General features: G+C 41.1%; 1 protein-coding gene across 4 annotated transcripts in view; it reads right to left on the minus strand.

Annotated features, from left to right (window-relative positions):
• C1GALT1 (core 1 synthase, glycoprotein-N-acetylgalactosamine 3-beta-galactosyltransferase 1) overlaps positions 1 to 17,742 on the minus strand; it is a 52,990-nt gene extending 35,248 nt beyond the window's left edge. Inside the window, exons 1-5 of one of the 4 annotated variants that reach the window (XM_075922326.2) lie at positions 17,521 to 17,732; positions 10,572 to 10,811; positions 9,209 to 9,876; positions 7,667 to 7,765; positions 1,692 to 2,781 (exon numbers count right to left, since the gene is read on the minus strand). In XM_075922326.2, coding sequence (XP_075778441.1) covers positions 2,578 to 2,781; positions 7,667 to 7,765; positions 9,209 to 9,876; positions 10,572 to 10,794 — 1,194 coding nt within the window. In that variant the 5' untranslated portion in view covers positions 10,795 to 10,811; positions 17,521 to 17,732 and the 3' untranslated portion in view covers positions 1,692 to 2,577. Of the gene's footprint in view, positions 1 to 1,691; positions 2,782 to 7,666; positions 7,766 to 9,208; positions 9,877 to 10,571; positions 10,812 to 17,192; positions 17,216 to 17,520 lie in introns of those variants that run through there. The other 3 variants (XM_075922327.2, XM_089776700.1, XM_089776699.1) reach the window with 3 other exon arrangements.
• Between the last annotated feature and the right edge of the window lie 859 nt (positions 17,743 to 18,601).

Genomic DNA, 18,601 nt, shown 5'->3' on the forward strand with positions numbered 1-18,601 from the left:
TTTTTGAAGTATCCTTGCTTAGACTTTATTTATATTTGCATTTCTCACACATAGCCCAATGATTTCACTACAACACGGGCTACCTACACCACAAGCTGAGAAGTCAATGGGGGACATGCAGGCCATTAAAGGAGTATGAGGGAAGAAAATGGTAGTGAAGAACTATAGATTTCTGATTCAACAGACCTTTTACACGGTCTGAGTTTGAATTTAAATCAAAACCTTCACCTTGTTAAATTTAGATTACACACCATCAGCTGTTAAAGAAAAATGGTTTAGCCAAATATGTGAATACATTAATCTCTATAGATGTTAAGTGCTTTTAGCATATTGATTTAGCAGTCCTATTGGCTGTATCTCATGTATAACAATGTTAATTAGGCAACCTGTGTAACCATTTAAAAACATTTCAGCAGTTAACTTTAAAGAGTTCCATAAGACAATTCACAGAACACATTAATTTTTACTAGTGAAAAACACTAATGAGATATTTAGATTTAAATACAAAATAACTAAGCGATCACTATACAATAACATCAGTGGTACTAGAGAATATAAAAACATCCCATGTTTAGACATTGGGCAGCAGCAAAGACGGCTACATTTACTTCATATTCATGAGACACTGTGGTTATCTGCATCATGTCACAAGGCAGAACAAAAAATACACAAGTAATGTCTGCTGGCAAATAATGTTTAGTAACTCCTGTCAGACATACTACTCCAGAGTTTCCTGAAATCTTCCAGTAATGTGCTCAAGAACAGTGGTAACTATTTTAGTAAGGCCATTTACAACCAGTAATATGCACTCATCAATATACTGGCTAAGGAGAGACAGGTTTGATCCAAATTCACCAATATGATGATGAAAACCAGAAAAAAAAAAAAAAAGATGAGAAGGCTTCTGCAAAACTGAGGATCAAAGACAGCCAATGAATAAAGATAGGCAGAACATAAAACTGGTCTTATGATGTATACACCATACTGATCACAAAGGCAAAAATCTAGTTGGTCTAGCCACTGACTGTATTTTAATATGTTGGTAATGTCACAGACTGGGTGAAATAAATGCACTTTTTGAAAGGATCCTTGCATTCAGGTTGGCTTATCTGAAAAACTGTACAACATACTGGCAAGACAGACAATCAAGAGTAGTGTTTCTTAAACTTTTTAAGACCCAGGAATACCAAACAATTTTTTTTTATGAAGAACACCAAGGAATTTTTGTTTGGGGGGGGTGGGGGGGGAGGGGAAGGTTGCCTGCCTGTTGTTCTCAGAACACAGTTTAAGAAACACTGATCAAGAGCATTTAAAATGAAGGTAAACACTTTAAACCAGACAAAACCCTCAGAGAGAAGTGAAACTATATATTACTGCAAAATAAATGGTATTTTTAGGGAATATTCAAAATTCTATTAAGAAAACTTATAGTTTGCTTTAAAATAGTACTTGTTTGGGTGCCAGATCATTCCCATAAACAAACTTCCCTCTCCCCTCCCAACAAAAACCTGCAGTATAGCAATGTGTACATTTAATAGAAATAAACTAATAGTAATACTGGGTGATTCTGGAAATTATTGTACGCCAGTGTATAAATGCCTTGCTGTTTACAACAAGTATTTATCATATGACTGTTATCAGACAGACTTTTTTGGTTTAAACACAATTGAGCACAAGGGGAGGAAAGAGCATTTTAAGGCGTTTATTTCTACCATAAGTACATTAAAAAAACGTTTGGATTAATTTTGTGCTCATTCAAGGAAGGAGTACATATCATGAGCTGGTAAGAGGATAGAGTGGACAGGTATGCAAGTTTCCACACACTCCACAACAACCAAACTTGCTATTCCTGATCTTTTTGCCAACTGGAGCAAGCCAGCTGGGTGGTGGCTTTGTGGAACAGATACTATCTAGGGGGAAGTTTATGATGAGATCAAGAACAACAAATTCACTTCATCTGAGAAGTAATTCAGATTTCGACATCTAAATAGGCACAGTATTAGTAATTATACCGAATATTTTGAAGTCTGTCATTAAGGCAGGAGTGATTTTAAAGACTTATTTCTCTCTTTTCAGCCCAGTTACTTCATGTCAAATTTCTCTAGTGTCAGCATCTCAAAGTGACAGCCTTATGTAGTCCAAGCTTTCTAACACTACCAAATACGGTGAAAATGGGAACTGAGGCAAAAAGAAAAATGATGACTAGAAAACACTATATAATCATTCTTGAACTGCATCACCAACCCATATGATTTAATACAAATTCTTCATATTTATATTACTGCAACCAAGCCACCTCAAGGAGATCACAGATCACATAAAAGTTTTAGGTCCTGATTCTGCAGTCCCAACTCATATGAAAAAGGCCCACAAGCCTCATGAATAAAAAATGCACAATGAAATCCTGTAGTTTGCAGCCACAGAGGAAGACCCCCAACACAGAACTTTTAAAATTCAAAACAATAACTACTGGCAATTCCCAAGTCTGGTCTGAACTAGATGTAGCAGCCCATTACTCCACAATACTTTCAGTGCATTGTTCCACATCTTATTTTTGAGTAGAAGTCTGATTCAGTTTTAGGAGCTTTCTGCTTTATCTTTTGCATCATTATTCACTGCTTTGCTTTTGATTTGCTCTTCTGGATTATTAAGTGAGTCAGGGTTGTACCTGTATAGGTAACCATATGGTCGAAGATGATAAATGAAGTATTCCAACTGATACATAGTTATAGAATCAACATAGTGGAATGAAATTGCCAGATCAGAGCAGCATCCAGGACCCTAAAAATAGGGAAACAAAAACAAAGACTCTTTATCACAGAACATTTTAAAATGTGCTTAGAATATTAAAAAATAATTCTCTCTGAAGTGTAATTAATACCTACCTGGCTTCACTTAAACAACTCACCTTTATCAATAATTTACACATTTCAAAACCTACGTTTGGCAGGAAAAGCAGAGTACTCAGACCTAGGTATGCTATTTTGCTTGATCACCATCCCCAAAGGGAAACTGATGTCTTTCAAGAACATTTGATGTACGTTAGTTTCTGTGACAAAATGATTAAGAGCACTTCTAGTGTACACTGAGACAACCAGGGCGTAATTTCTAAAACTCACTCATGTGTTGTGCACTAGCTCATCTGTATAGACTGCTTCCCAGAATCTTCACTCAGGTATCTCCCCATTCACTTTTCTTTAACTTCAGTTCTCTTCATCTACTTTCCAGAATATTTTTAGCTTGGTTTCCAATATTTCTATTTCAACTGCAAGTCTCCCTCATTGTAATTCAAGCAAAGATGCCAGAAAAAGCCAAAACAGCTAAAGGACTTTGTTTAAAGACCTGGTGCTAGCAGAATATTCTGATAGATTTCTACTTGGACGTAAATAACGAGCAACAATGAATAACCCCTCAAAATTTCTCGGATGTTCAATTTTTCCACCACACCGTTTAAACTAAAGCTGTTCTATTTCCCTCCCTTTCCCCAAAATTTTTAATTTCAATTAATTTTTTAATTTTGAAGAAAAAACATGAGTTGCTATTTCTGAAAATTACATCTAACATTTTAACCAGCCTTAGTTCAAATGAGTGAAACTCTGACTGGAAAGACTGCCCACAGAAAAAGGACTGTGATACTGAAAACTTGAGAAATTTTAAAAGCTAGTTGATGAGACCTTACTGTGAGGAAATTATGATCATTAAACTCATTATGGGAGCTAAATATGTAAACATAACCGTAATGGCTACAGAGGCTAAATGAAAGAGGAAGTAGAAACACAAACACTAGTGTTAAATGTCAGGATTCTAAAGTTTGAAAACAACAGGTATACTTTTAAACAATGGAAAATCAACAAGAAGAAAGAAACCTGCAGCATGTAAAAGGGAATATAAAGAGCAGATAGCATCCTCCTCCCCCAAATAATAATTGAGCAGGAAGCTTGTAAAAAAGTTAGTAGATCTACTGGACTAAGAGAACAAGAGAGAATAATTAACAAGTATAAGGCCACAGAAGAGACGCTACATTATTTCTTTGGATCAGTTCTTACCAAGTGGATCTTGGGGATCTGGCAACAAGTGATATTCTTATCAGATAGATGACAATTTGTCAAAATTGAGACAACAAAGAGAAAGTTCTGGGACACATTGATAAATTAAACAGTAACCAGTCACCAGGAATGGAAGGTGCTCATTTAAGATCTTTGAAGAAACTTAAAAATGAAAGACTTAAGCTTCTAAAAATATACAAAGTCAAATTACTATGTGGAAGGGCTGGAAGATAGCAAGTCTTGCATCTATTATTCTTATTTTACAAAAGTGCGAAGGTTGATCCTAAAATATTTGAAAGTCATAGATTTCATTTTCAGATGAACTGGTTAGAATGATAGAAATATGTGCTTGTACATCACGTAGCACAACAGGGTGTTTATCCAGGATGGGCTCTTAGGCTATACAACACCATAAGTACACCTGCCTGAATATAAAATGGACGAATTAGCATGACATCTGGTCAGAAAATTATTTAAATATCTTACCAAAGTAATGGATACAGGAGAATATATGGATAAAATGTTCAGCACAAGCTTTGTTATCCAGCATGCATTCGGAATGGGGGTTGCCAGTTATGTAAATGTACCAATTAATCAAGCTTTTTTGAATGAAAAAAACACTGAAGAAATAAAAACCATATCTAACACTATAACTTAACACTACTGTATTACTTTATACACCACAATTAACACTATTACTGTATAGTGAACAATACTGATTTAACAATGCAAAAATGAATGAAATAATCATATTTTATACTACAGCTTTTACTACTGTATATATTACAGCATTGCTGAATCCAATACTGTAATTTACAGCTCCTCTACTGCCCCACAGTAATCTACTATTAGGGAAGTTTCTTCCTAACTCCAGGCAGTCAGCTCTGAAGTATGAATGAGGTCATACGTCTCTTATTAGTTATAACTAATATAATTAGGAGATTTTATCAGCTGCATAAATGCTGCTGGTTTTTGGAAGTCTAATGAGTTCCTGGCTTAAAATTGATTATTTCTTTGCCATTTTTATAGTCCATAACGATAATTTACTTCTCATTTTATGACTATTTAGTTTATTGAATGGGATCTTCAGCTAGGCTTTGTCAAAGACTTTCTGGAAGTCCAAATATAGTACAAGCCTTGCTATCCTGCACTTGAAGATCCAGAAAACTCCATTAACCGGCATCTCCCAAAGATGGCAATACAATTCTCCATTTGGTGAGCCAGAAAAATTCCAGTAGCCATCTGGCATCATTTTCCAGCACTTGCAGAAGTCGTATTTGCAAACTTGCGGCAGTGAAGGCTTTTTTGGTCCTGACTAGGGATGTCAAGGCATAGTCAACTACATGATTAACTGAAAAGCCTAGGCTTATCAGTTAGTTACTCTTGTTGACTACATACAGAGGCAGCAAAAGGTGGGGGAGTGTATCAGAGGCTGGGGGGGAGGGAGAAGCCAGCTTTAACAAGGCTCCCCATGAGTACCAGATCTGTCCCCCCACCCTGCTGCCTCTGGGAAAGGCAGCAGCAGAATGGAGGGTGAGGGGGGCAGGCCGCAGAATCCATCATCAGGTCATTCCTACAGATCACTCCACAACTTTAATTACAAATGGAAGTGAGAGATATAAAATCCCAGCTAACCAATTAAGCAGAATCCAGGCCAAGGAACACTCCAGACTGGGTAAGGCAGCCCCCAGCCTTTGTGGCCCCCAGAACTGCGCTGGATTGGCTGCCAGTGCTGCCGCCACTGGCTGCTGGCTCCCAGACCCTGCCGAAGAAACCCCTGGTTGCAGGGCACCTGGGCCTGCCATGTACAGAGGATACTCTGGACGTGAACAGCCCCCGTCTGCAGCAGGCCCCCTACTATTAGGAGTTTATCAATATTTTAACAATAAAACAGCAAATCAGGGCCTAGTTTTTATAAATAAACCAAAAAATAGGCGCTCCAAACTACCTTCAGATAGTGTGCTGGTTTACTGGCTCAGTGCTGATGAAGTGGTAAGAGTGCTATCTACTAAATCACTAGTACTGCTTCCTACAGTGTCTGCATGTTCCTTAGAAGTTTATCTAAACCCTTCTCTATTTTGCTAGTAAGCAAATAGATAACTTGATATGGTATAGCTACTGGCTATATCCCCAATACACAAATCAAGTCTAACATATTACACAGATTACACATGAAATGATCTCCATATGTGAAACAAGGCATATGAAAATATTTACACTTGCCACCTACAAAAAACAAAGTTTTACAACTTTGCAGCTCTACTCATTAGAAATAAATACATGAGTAATCACAAAGATCTAGTTTCTACTCCCAGATGAGACAGGAGGACTGGCAAAAATACAGAACTATTTTAATTGCGATCACTAGCTGTTTCTTTAACTGTAATTTCATGCATGAAATTATTTGCCAGATTTATCAAAAGTGAAAGAAGGACAAGAGATTACAAAAGTAGTTTTAGACTACTGGGGTCCACAGACAACATCTAAGATTTCCAAAAGGCAACACCTCCATTCAAATTTTTTAGGAATTCACAGATGAAAGAAGTTTTAAAACCTCTGACTTGGAATATCTTTGTAGACATTGTCCTTATCTCAACACTACTTAAGATTTTACTCAAAATATTCAGATATTTAAAAATTAAAGATGAACAAAACTGGAATAAACACTCGCATTAAAAATGTTAACTTCCAACATGCCAAGCAACTTGCTGCTACCATTTCCACTGGGAGATCATTGCACGGATATAAATGTAATTATGTGTATCTATGTTATATATATTCCACGATCAATACTAGGTGAACTAATTTAAAAATATTCAGAAGGCAACTTGAAAGTTTGGAACTATATACAGCAGCTAGTAATGTTAAAAGCCAGTTTAGGGGGCAGCTAACCTTACATATTTAAAGGATTAAAGCAGTTGAGGCTACAGTACTGAACTTTGAACATACACACCCTGTCATTTTAAATATTTCCAGAAATAATACAGGATAATGCAAATCCCAGTGTCTTTTTTTGCCTCACCTATATTTTACTTTCCTATTATATTACTGTAAAAGTGTTGTTATATTACCTCTTATAAGTAGAGATATTAGCATATAGTAATGTAAATGATTTACCAATAGGCCCGGGTTTATCGGTTAATCCAAACAACTACACGCACTACCGTCCCCCCCCCTCCCAGAAGCGCGGGGAAGGGGGGAAAGACAGCTTTTAAGCAGCTATCTAACAACCCTATTTTAAGTGAGACAAGATTTTCTCCATTTACTAAATGCCACATTTTATCACTGTCATGACAAACATGCTGCATTTGCACACATCAAGAATGGTTTGGTGATGTTACAAGACAGGTAGGATTTCAAAAGTATTCACTGTTTGCCTAATTCTGCTCCCAAATGAAATGGAAGCTTTATCACTGACTTCAAAAGAAACAACTGCACTTAACATTGGGATTTTTTAAATTCCCACTTCATTTACAGATAGATTTGTATGTTTAATAGCAGTGGTAACTAACTAGTTTTAAGATAGAACTTGATAATTTATGAACAGGATTATATGATGGATTGCTTGCGATAGCACGGTACTGGAGTCCAGTGATCCTTTTCAGTCCTACGTGCCTTACCTTTATGTGATTAATAAGGCTCCTGAAGAGATTACATACAAATCTGTAAAGCCCTGCAAGGATACAAAATTTGTATCTGCAAAAATGAGCCATGGATATCTGCAACGACATACGCAGATAGCAGTGAATATAAAGCGGATCTCTGCGGATTTGCAGGGCTCTACAAATCAGATCTTTTGAGATACAAATACTTTCAGCTCTCATTATTTCAAGAACTACACCTCATTGATTAAACACAGATATAGGTCTCCACCTCTCTGCAAGTGAGTTAACAAAGACCAAAAAATCAGTTTTATACTGCAGAACTTGTTTTTTTTACAAAAAAAAAAAAAAATAGAAAAAAATCAGTTATTGCAATTTGAAAAGAGATACTATAAAGTTATGTTCCACCACTTATGCTCACTGCAAACTTCTCAGTTTCCCCTCAACTTTGACAGGCAAATAGTATCCTCTAAAATTAGAAAAATTCTTTGTAGATAAGGAAGCTTTGTAGATAGCCACACCTTAAAATGGTCTCATGAACCACATACTTCCTCTCATTCACGATTGAATAACCCCCCAGTTACAACTATGGTAACAGCTTACGTGGAAAGGTAACATTAAGAACAATGTTTCTGAATTTTAGTAGCTTTCTAAATGTGATTTAGCTGCAGGAAACAAGAATTCAGCATCCTGTGAAAAACCAGCTCCCAATACAGCACAAGAATTAGGTAGAAGAGACTTAATACAGCATTGATTTCCAAACTATGGGTCACCACCTAGTACTAGGTTGTGGTATGTCAGGCATTGGGTCTCATTGCTGCAGGGGATCAAGTGACCAGTGAAAGTGCTAAGGCAGGCTACCTGACAACAGGCCTGGCTCCTAGATGGGGGAGAGAGGGAGCACACAGGGCTCTGTGCACTGCCCCTGCCTCAAGCACTAGCTCTGCATTACCACTGGCTGGGAACCTGCTGTTGGTTGCTGCTGGGGCATAGCATAGTCTATGGCACCAGAAGTAGGAAACCTGCCTTAGTACATCCACCGCACCACTGAATGGAAGCTGTAAAAGGTAAACCCCTCCTGCCCCAGCCCTGACACCTCCCTCAGTCCCTCCCTCCCTCCATCTCATCCTCAGGTCCATCCCAAAGCCTATGCTCTAGTCAAATTATGTTGGGGTCACAGGCATCAACAATTTTCTTCAAATGGGTCATGAGAAAAAAAAATGTTTGAAAAACACTGAACTACGGTATCCAGTCCATCTTCTATAACATGAGACCAGTAATTTCATATTAACTAATTCTGATGGTACACTAGGTACATGCTTTCAAGTTTTATTTTATAAATGGAATATATAATGATTCCGTCCTTAAGTCTGTCTCAGGCATCCACTACAAATTTTTAATTTTCCTAGAACGGTTTGATAAAGGACAGTTAAATAACCTATAATCACTGTACATATAAAGATTTCAGAAACGTACTTCATACATAGGTCACAGCCTTTCAAAAAACAAAAACAAAAAAACAAACAAAAAAAACCCCACCACACACACACACCAACTTACCTCTACTGCAGGATAATAATTATAATTCCAGTACCAAAATGTTCTAGGTAGATATCCTCTGATTAAGTGATGTTCTGGCACAAAGGGATGAAAAGTTTCTTTACCGCTTGTGTCCCTTGAATCTCCAGCTTCTACATTAATATTCTCCATGCATTTTCCGAGTGCTAGATCTTCCACAGAAGAGCTATGAGAACATTTATTGGTTTTAAATGCATTAACAAATCTCCTTAGAGCTTCTTTGCTCAGTACATATCCTGCTCCTCCACTCATGTAGCCCTGTTTCACATAAGGCTTAAACCGCCTTCCAAAGTATATTGGTTGTTCAGGATTGTATTTTGAAAGAAGCCATCTCAAGTTGTCCAGTATAACATATGTGTCATCATCAGCTTTCATAAACCAATCAGCATCATCAAAATAATGGTCATGTACATACTGGAAGGCTTTAATAGTTTTCCAGTACAGTTGGTCCCTGCCTTCTTTTGTTTCTAGTCCCACAGCTGGAAAGTCTTTATTCTCCTCAGAGCTCATAAACAAGATTTTATTGCAATGCTGGGCCCAAGTAGCCTTAACATGCTTGGCTTTTTTCTCCAGATTCTGAGGCCCAGTCATCACCCAACAAAGTATTTTCACCTTTTGATACAATCCTTCTGCAATATATTTGTTCTCATCTAAAGGGGGGGAAAAAAAGGGATTCCACAATATGTTACGGTGTTTGCTAAATATTAATACAAAATGGAACAGTACGTCAATGATTCAGCTAAGTGCAAGAAAAAATGTTTTGCTAGCCTTTATGAAAGTATAGAGAAATGAAATCTTTGATAATTATAGAGTAATGTTATAACACTACAAATTTCATACATTTTCCCCCTCCCAAAATGTAAATCACTTGCCTGGTTAGGTTCAAAGAACAGTGGGCTACTTTTAAAGTTTCACTTTTATTTGAAAAGCTTACTAAAAAAGTATAGATGCTCCTAAGTTAGCCTAAGTAAAACTAAAAAGCAATCTAGATGTCTATGAAGTACTGTGAGTGTATCAAATGAACAGAAAAAGTATGTGTTGCAGTTTACCACCTAAGAAGCTCCAGCAGCCAAACTTTAAACTATTACTTCCATGTCTAAGTCTGGGTTCAACACTTGGCAAGTAATAGACTCTATTAAAAAAAACCCACTTATTAGAAAATGCAAGGTGGTAAAGAAAAAACTCATAATTCAGTCCCTTAGAAGGGAAAACCTATTTAATTTTATATTCTGGGTGTGGAGATGGAATAAAAAAAGCTTGTGTATAAATACCTACCAATGAAGAAAGAAAACTGTTAACTGGAACAGAATACTCATTTTTAACATTGTACAAAACATAAAAGTACCTTTATGCTGCCCAGTATCAGCATTGAAGTTCATTTGTCCATCCAGCTGATCACTTCCAGTTTCTTCTGAGTGTTCACCATGGGGATCATTGTGAAGAATATGAGGTTGGATTTCAACTTGTTTTTCCAACACTATGCTAAATAGCATGTAACATGCAAAAAATCCTATTGCTGATCCAAATGTGAAGGTAAGAAGATTCAGCAAAGATTTAGAAGAGGCCATTTCCTGAAAGTAATGTTCTGTCAAGAAAGAAAGTAACATTAAGTTTTTCTAAACTAAGGAACATATAGAAGAGTGAGAGAAAGAAGTCAAGTGATAAACTCAGGATCTGATTCTAGAGCAGGGGTGAGCAATAATTTTTCATGGTGACCATGTCATACTTTTCTTTGGAGGTGGAGTGGGGTCTGGGATGGAAGTTGGGTGAAGGAGGGAGTTCACAGCACAAAAACTTCCCCCTCCATCCCCAGCACAGAGAGGCAGATGGAGCAGCCAGATGCCTGTGGGTCCTGGTGGGGTGGTCGCTGGCCAGAATGAAAGGCTTGGTGGGCCAGATCCTGCCCCTCAGCCATATCTTGCTCACCCCTGTTCTAGAGACTCATTCATTCAGAATTCCCATTGCCTACACTGAAAGATTGGGTTACTAAGAGCAGCAAGATTAGGACCAAATATTTATTTATTTAAGGGGAAGCATTTTATATTACTATGTAAATATAGATGAGGGCATTCAAAAGATAAATAGCAGAGAGAGAGAGAGAGAGAGAGAGAGAGAGAGAGAGAGAGAGAGAGAGGACACATCACTTTTATTTATATTTCCCCAATTGCTTCTAACATGTTTCCTTCTTATAAGAAGGAAGACAATAGTAATAAAAAGCATTAGAGAAAATATAAACAGTAATAAAAAATAGAAAAAATTAAAAATACTCCCAATCCAAAAATGACCTAGATCTCATCTCACTCCTCTACTTCCTGCCCCTCTCTCTGAGAAACAGGTGCATGCACATGTTCTGAAAGTTACCAAATCTAGGGTCTGATGGGAAAGTGATGAAAAGTGAATTCTAAAATCAAGAAGCCAACTCTGAGAAAATCCTGCTTTGCACATCCTTGTATATTAAATAGAAGGCTGTTAATTTGGGTATCTGAGACAGTATGCATAGGGAGAGAAACAATATCTGAAACAGCCAATGAAAACTCATTTTGCGGTTTACAAGAAAAAAAATACCACCTTAAAGCTTCTTCTAAAATTCACCTAGATTTGTGTAATAATTATTTGCAGGATCAACTTGAATATCAATGTATTTATTTAAAGACCTTAAAGTCGAAAACCCCCTCATTTGATATGATATAAGCAAACATAACGAGAATTCCTAAAATCAAGTGAGATTACTTTTCTTCACATATAACTGAATCACCACATAATTTCCATTAATTAGTGTATGGAAGTTAGACATAATTAATGGGAGACTAAACCTCAATATGTTCTGGAACAGAAGTCTTGTACATAGATGTAAGTGTAAAATGTCAGTGTAAAATAGTTTATACTGCTTTTGGGGATCTGTAAAGGCACCCTGAAAGATTTTCTTACTTCCTTGTTCCAGACCTGAATCCACCATGCCACACACCCTCATTTCTTAGATTATAGATCTGTGGTATCCAACCAGTTCTGAAGTAATAGCCACAGTAGCGGCTACTGCTATAGCTAACTAGCCACACTCAACTAACCAAATAGCCACAGGTTATAGATGCTAAAGAAATTCTTAGATGGCTCTAATATACAAGTCAATCTTTTAAGAACTCTTAATTCACTGCCAACTCTAAGATTTTTCTCTCAAATTTGAGTTGTAGATATTAAACTCAAATACACATGATGGAGGGTGAATAGGACACACAGACACACCAGACTGAGGAATTTATATAAGGGAATATCTGAAACAAAGGAAGATGAAAAGGCAGCATGCACAGTGCTTGTGATGGGGGTATGGAGGAATGCAAGGAGTCCCAATTACATGCAATAAGCTTAGCCTACAGAAAAATACTCCTTGTTTTTCTTTTTTCCCCCAAGAAAGTTAATCTTATATTTGACTTCACTTCAAATTAAGAAAATGTTTAAATGCCTTGTAAATCTAAGCCCAATCTGAAAGGATGAACAACTCACTTCCAAGCAAATGTAGAACTCTGTAGAGCAAATACATGGCATCAAGCAATTCCCCAGCAACATTAATACCACATTTTAACAGCACTTAAAGTGACTGTTCTCTTGTCTACAAAACATTTGGTCTACAGAAGGGCTATAATTACTCTTTGTACACAATGGATTAGAGAAGCAAAATGCCAAAGGGTTCTTGAGGCTAAATCCTGATTCTGCAAAAGCTTTCACACAACTACTGGTTATTATTATTTGGGCAGTTATAATGTACTGTGGTTACTGAGCAGGACCATACTGTGCTTTGCTCTGTTTGTACAGCACACAAAGACACTGCCATCCTGACAGCTTACAATCTGAGCAGTCCCACTGATATCATTAGGTGTTCTTATGTGTATAAAGTTAGACACATGTGCAACCCCTGGAAAGACAATATGAGCCATTTATTGTGATCTTTCATTAGCAACTTTAACTCCTGGTATTTTGGTTGGCTTGATGGGAAAACGGAGTTCTTAAAAAAAAGTCACTAACCATCAGATTTCACTGAGCTAAACATTTTGTAAGAACATACAACTGTATGCAACAGCCTACCAATTTTTTTTTCAATAGAAAGGTTCTGAGAAACAACTCATGTTAGAATTTAAACAAATGAACATAAGACATTAGAAAAAGATAATAAAATATTTTGTCTGTGAATGCAAACTATAAATTAGTCATACCAGGGTATCACTCTCTTTCCAATCTTTCAGAATCAGCAATGTACACTACAAATTATGTACGATACGAAAAGTTCTTGTTTTTCCACTGGGTTTCTGCCAAACTAGACAGCAGCTTGAAGTATAACAAACTTCAAGACTGTATTTGTTGCTAACAGCTAGGAAGGAACGGACAATGAAAACAAAAATGCACTAGCAGTGCATAACTTGAGATGAAACAGAAATAGAAGCCATTCCATCAAGCTTACAACTACATTAAGGACTGCTGAGTTGGGCCATTTCCTAACCATTAATGACTAGTTAGAACATTAACTCCAACTCTCCATAGCATTCATTATCCCCAGAAAATATTCTATGTCTCCACCATAACTTTAATACTTATTTATCACTGCAGATCCCGAAACAAGCAGTTTAATTATTAGCATTTCTGCATAGTCTAAACTAGGCTGAAATTACTTCAAATTGCAACGTATGATTATGTGTGCAACTCTATGCACAAACTACAGCAGCAACTCCCCAGCTGAGCGCCACAATGATCATTCTGCAGAAATTTAATGGTTGCACCAAATGGATACATTATGAGTGTAGTGGTTCTTAACAATAACACAGAAAAGTATGATGTGGAGATTTTAGGTCCCAATGTATGTAGCTTTACTGGGATTAAGGCACCTTTTATTTGGACCAAGATTGAGTACTAAGAACTATTTTTACTATCACATCACCACCTTCACTATCAGTGGCACAAGCAACAATATAACACCCCGAGGGATATGGTTGCAAAAAGATAGTGACTTGATTTATAGTGCTATTACAATCTGATGAGTAATTAATCTCAATACAGAAGGTAGGAGGAGTTCAGTCAAAAGCCTTGGATTAACCAAATTTAGAGGATTTGCACAAATTAACACTTCAAGTGGTCCACTTATTAAAATATTTGCTGTAGTGCTTCTTTCTAGATGATGATCCCATCTGCTACTACATAGAGCCTCAAAACCAGCAAGACAGACAAGAAAAGTAGTAGGCTAAAGTGTGGCTTCCAGCATTTAGGACTTAAAGTTCATATTCATAAGGAACTACTGCAGGACTTCACAATACCGTATATTCCGGCGTACAAGACGACCTCTGATGTTAAAAACCATCCCCCAAAAATCGGGGGTCGTCTTGTACGCCGGGTATACATCCCAGGCGCGCCTGGGATGCCCCACCGCCGGAGCCCCTCTGCGGCTTTGAAAGCCTCGGGGGAAGCCGGCGGGGGGCATCCCAGGCGCGCCTGGGCTGCTCCCCCGCCGGAGCCCCTCCGCGGCTTTCAAAGCCTCGGGGGAAGCCGGCGGGGGGGCATCCCAGGCGCGCCTGGGCTGCTCCCCCGCCGGAGCCCCTCCGAGGTTTTCAAAGCCTCGGGGGAAGCCGGCGGGGGGGCATCCCAGGCGCGCCTGGGCTGCTCCCCCGCCGGAGCCCCTCCGAGGTTTTCAAAGCCGCGGAGGGGCTCCGGCGGGGGAGCAGCCCAGGCGCGCCTGGGATGCCCCCCCGCCGGCTTCCCCCGAGGCTTTCAAAGCCGCGGAGGGGCTCCGGCGGGGGAGCAGCCCAGGCGCGCCTGGGATGCCCCCCCGCCGGCTTCCCCCGAGGCTTTGAAAGCCGCGGAGGGGCTCCGGCGGGGGAGCAGCCCAGGTGCGCCTGGGATGCCCCCCCGCCGGCTTCCCCCGAGGCTTTGAAAGCCGCGGAGGGGCTCCGGCGGGGGAGCAGCCCAGGCGCGCCTGGGATGCCCCCCCGCCGGCTTCCCCCGAGGCTTTGAAAGCCGCGGAGGGGCTCCGGCGGGGGAGCAGCCCAGGCGCGCCTGGGATGCCCCCCCCCGGCTTCCCCCGAGGCTTTGAAAGCCGCGGAGGGGCTCCGGCGGGGGAGCAGCCCAGGCGCGCCTGGGATGCCCCCCCGCCGGCTTCCCCCGAGGCTTTGAAAGCCGCGGAGGGGCTCCGGCGGGGGAGCAGCCCAGGCGCGCCTGGGATGCCCCCCCCGCCGGCTTCCCCCGAGGCTTTGAAAGCCGCGGAGGGGCTCCGGCGGGGGAGCAGCCCAGGCGCGCCTGGGATGCCCCCCCGCCGGCTTCCCCCGAGGCTTTCAAAGCTGCTGCGGCTTTGCTCCCGGTGCCTCTGGTCTGCTGGGGACCATCTCCAGCAGACCAGGGACACCGGGAGCAAAGGAGGCGGAGGGGCGCTGGGGTATAAGATGAAACCCTATCTTTTAATTAAAAAGATAGGGGGTCGTCTTATACGCCCAGTCGCCCTATACGCCGGAAAATACGGTACATCATAGGCTTCACCTGTTAATAGCATTTGCCTCTTTACCATGCAGTTTAAGTGTTCTATTTTAACAATCACTGCTAATTTTACTTGTTAGAGCACTAAATTTCAGAATTTTTAGTAACTTTTAGCTATTTTAGTATTACATTACAGTTACATTTTTAAGGTGAACAGTAAGAACTCTATATTTGGGAATTAGAAAGTACCTTAAAAGAAAATATCATAAAATACATTTTCCAACTTCTTAATGTTTCCATTTTTTTGTTCAAAAGCTTCAGAAGGGTAGCAGGGTTAGTATGTAACAGGAACAAAAAACAGGATTATGTAGCACTTTAAAGACTAACAAAATGGTTTATTAAAGTCTGCAGAAATAAGCAGCTTATAACCACTAAGATGATACCAAACTGCTCTTGCAGATGATACCAAACTGCCCAAGATAGTTAAGACCAAAGCAGACTGTGAAGAGCTTCAAAAAGATCTCACCAAACTAAGTGATCAGGCAACAACATAGCAAATGAAATCTAATGTTGATAAATGTAAAGTAATTAATGCACATTGGAAAAAATAATCCCAACTATACATACAATATGATGGGGACTAACTTAGCAACAACTAGAGAGAGCACTTGGAGTCACTGGGGATAATTCTCTGAAAACATCCACTCAGTATGCAGTGGCAGTCAAAAAAGCAAATAGAATGTTAGGAACCATTTAAAAAGGGATAGAGAATAAGACAGAAAATATCTTATTACCTCTATATTAAACTATGATACACCCACATCTTGAATACTGCATATAGGTGTGATCACCTCATCTCAAAAAATATATAATGAATTGGAAAAGGTTCAGAAAAGGGCATAATGATTAGGGGTTTGGAATGGGTCCCATTTGAAGAGAGATGACAAAGATGTGGACTTTTCAGCTTAGAAAATAGAAGACTAAGCAGGGATATGATAGAGGTTTATAAAGTCATGACTGGTCTATAAAATATTCACTGGAAAAAGTGAATAAGGAAAAATTTACTTATTACACAATATAAGAACTAAGGGTCACCAAATGAAATTAATAGGCAGCAGGTTTAAAACAAACAAAAGGAAGTTTTTCTTCACTCAGCACACAGTCAACCTGAGGAACTCCTAGCCAGAGGCTGTGGCGAAAGCTAAGATTTTAACAAGTTTCAAAAAAGAGCTAGATAGAGTCATGGAGGTTAGGTGCATCAATGACTATTAGCCAGGATGGTTAGGAATGGTGTCCCCACCCTCCATTTCTCTGGAGGTAGGTGACAGGAGAGGGATCAGATGAGGATTACCTGCTGTGATCACTCCCTCTGGGGCATCTGGTATTGGCCACTGTCAGAAGGCAGGGTACTGGGCTAGATGGACCTATGGCCTGACCCAGTACCGCCGTTCTTATGTTCACTCAACATAATCCCACTTTTTAGAGGAAACCCCTTAGCAGAAACTTTTCTTCCACCAACCTAGAGCTGGCACCTTACTCTTGGCAAGGAGCTCATCTGCCCATGAACGCCTAAGGCTGCCTCCTTGAACCTGGCCGACACTCAGGACTGGCAAACCCAGTCAGCCCAGGTGGGCGGAGAAGAGACGCTCCCTCGGCGCGCCGGAGAGGAGCGAGCCAGGCACCTGCTCGCTAACGGGGCTGAGCCCGCCCGCGCCACGCCCGGCCTCCAGCCTGGTTCCAGGCCCGGCCTGAGCCAGACCAAGCCCCCTCCCAGCGCTGGGCAGACCGACGCCCCCGCCCGTGCTGGGGGGACCCCCCCCGCGGCCGCGGCCCCGGCCCCCTCTTACCGGCTCGGCCCTGCACACGCAGGGCGGGCCCCGGCTCTCAGGCGCGCGTTAGCCACGCGGCGGGGCAGGAACGGACGCAGCCCACCGAGCCGCTGCCTTCGGGCCCCGGCACCATCGCGCCGTCCGGCCCAGGGCGCACTGAGGCCCGCAGCGCTCCGGGGCCGCGCCGCACGTCACCGCCGGAGGGGCCGCGCTCATTGGGCAGCGAGCGCGCGAGCCAGGAGTAGCGGGCGGGGCGTCTCTGCCCTGCGCGCCTGTCACGTGGCCTCTCTGGGAGCCTAGGGCTGCGGCGCGCGCCTCAACCTGGAAGCTCCGCTGGGCCGGAGTAAAGTCCCCCCCTACACATGCCCCGGCTTGGTTCAGTCTGAGTGGGGCCTGCCCCCCTCCCCTGCGTAGCTTCTGTGGCACTGGGAGGGCGGAGGATTCCCGGTGTCACACTGGCCTTGCCGCCCACCCGCGCACCAGCTCGCCCCTCCGCCTCAGCGTGGCTTCCGCTACAGCTGATTCAGGCTGCTCGTAGCACGCACCCGAGTGGGAGTCGCAGCTGGGCCAATGCTCCGCTGTGCGACTTTGGGCACGGGTCCGTGCCTCAGTGTCCCCCGCGAGTAAAATGGAAATAATGAGCCATGGTCTTTGTGAATAGCTTTGGGACCTAAAGACGAAGAGCTCTTGGCACACAGTTTAAGGCAGAAGGAAGTGAGGAGAGTGGAGGATGAGGCACTGGAGTGGAAATAGGGAGCATCCTTTCTTTTGCCATTTAAATGACTTGAGATTGTAAAACGTAGTTTGAAGCAAGACTTTTAAATATCCCTTCCTCTCTATCCTACACCCGTATTTGGAATTGAAATCCTAGAAAATTCTTCTCTCTTTTGGACCTCACTCCTGCCAGCTTTTCTTTTTAACTAGTTGCAATGACTGCTTGCAATGTGGCTTGGGATCAGGGCTAGATGACAGCAATCTCCAGTCATTCATTCTGTTTATTTAAACATACCCTAAAGCTCCTGCACTTCAAAAAAGAACAACACTCTTCCAACTGTAGGATAGTGTTGCATTGTAACTGTGTTCAGAGATTGTCATATTT

This window comes from Pelodiscus sinensis, chromosome 2 (genome assembly GCF_052426305.1).
Source record: "Pelodiscus sinensis isolate ZL-2025 chromosome 2, ASM5242630v1, whole genome shotgun sequence".
Classification (NCBI taxonomy): Eukaryota; Metazoa; Chordata; order Testudines; family Trionychidae; genus Pelodiscus; species Pelodiscus sinensis.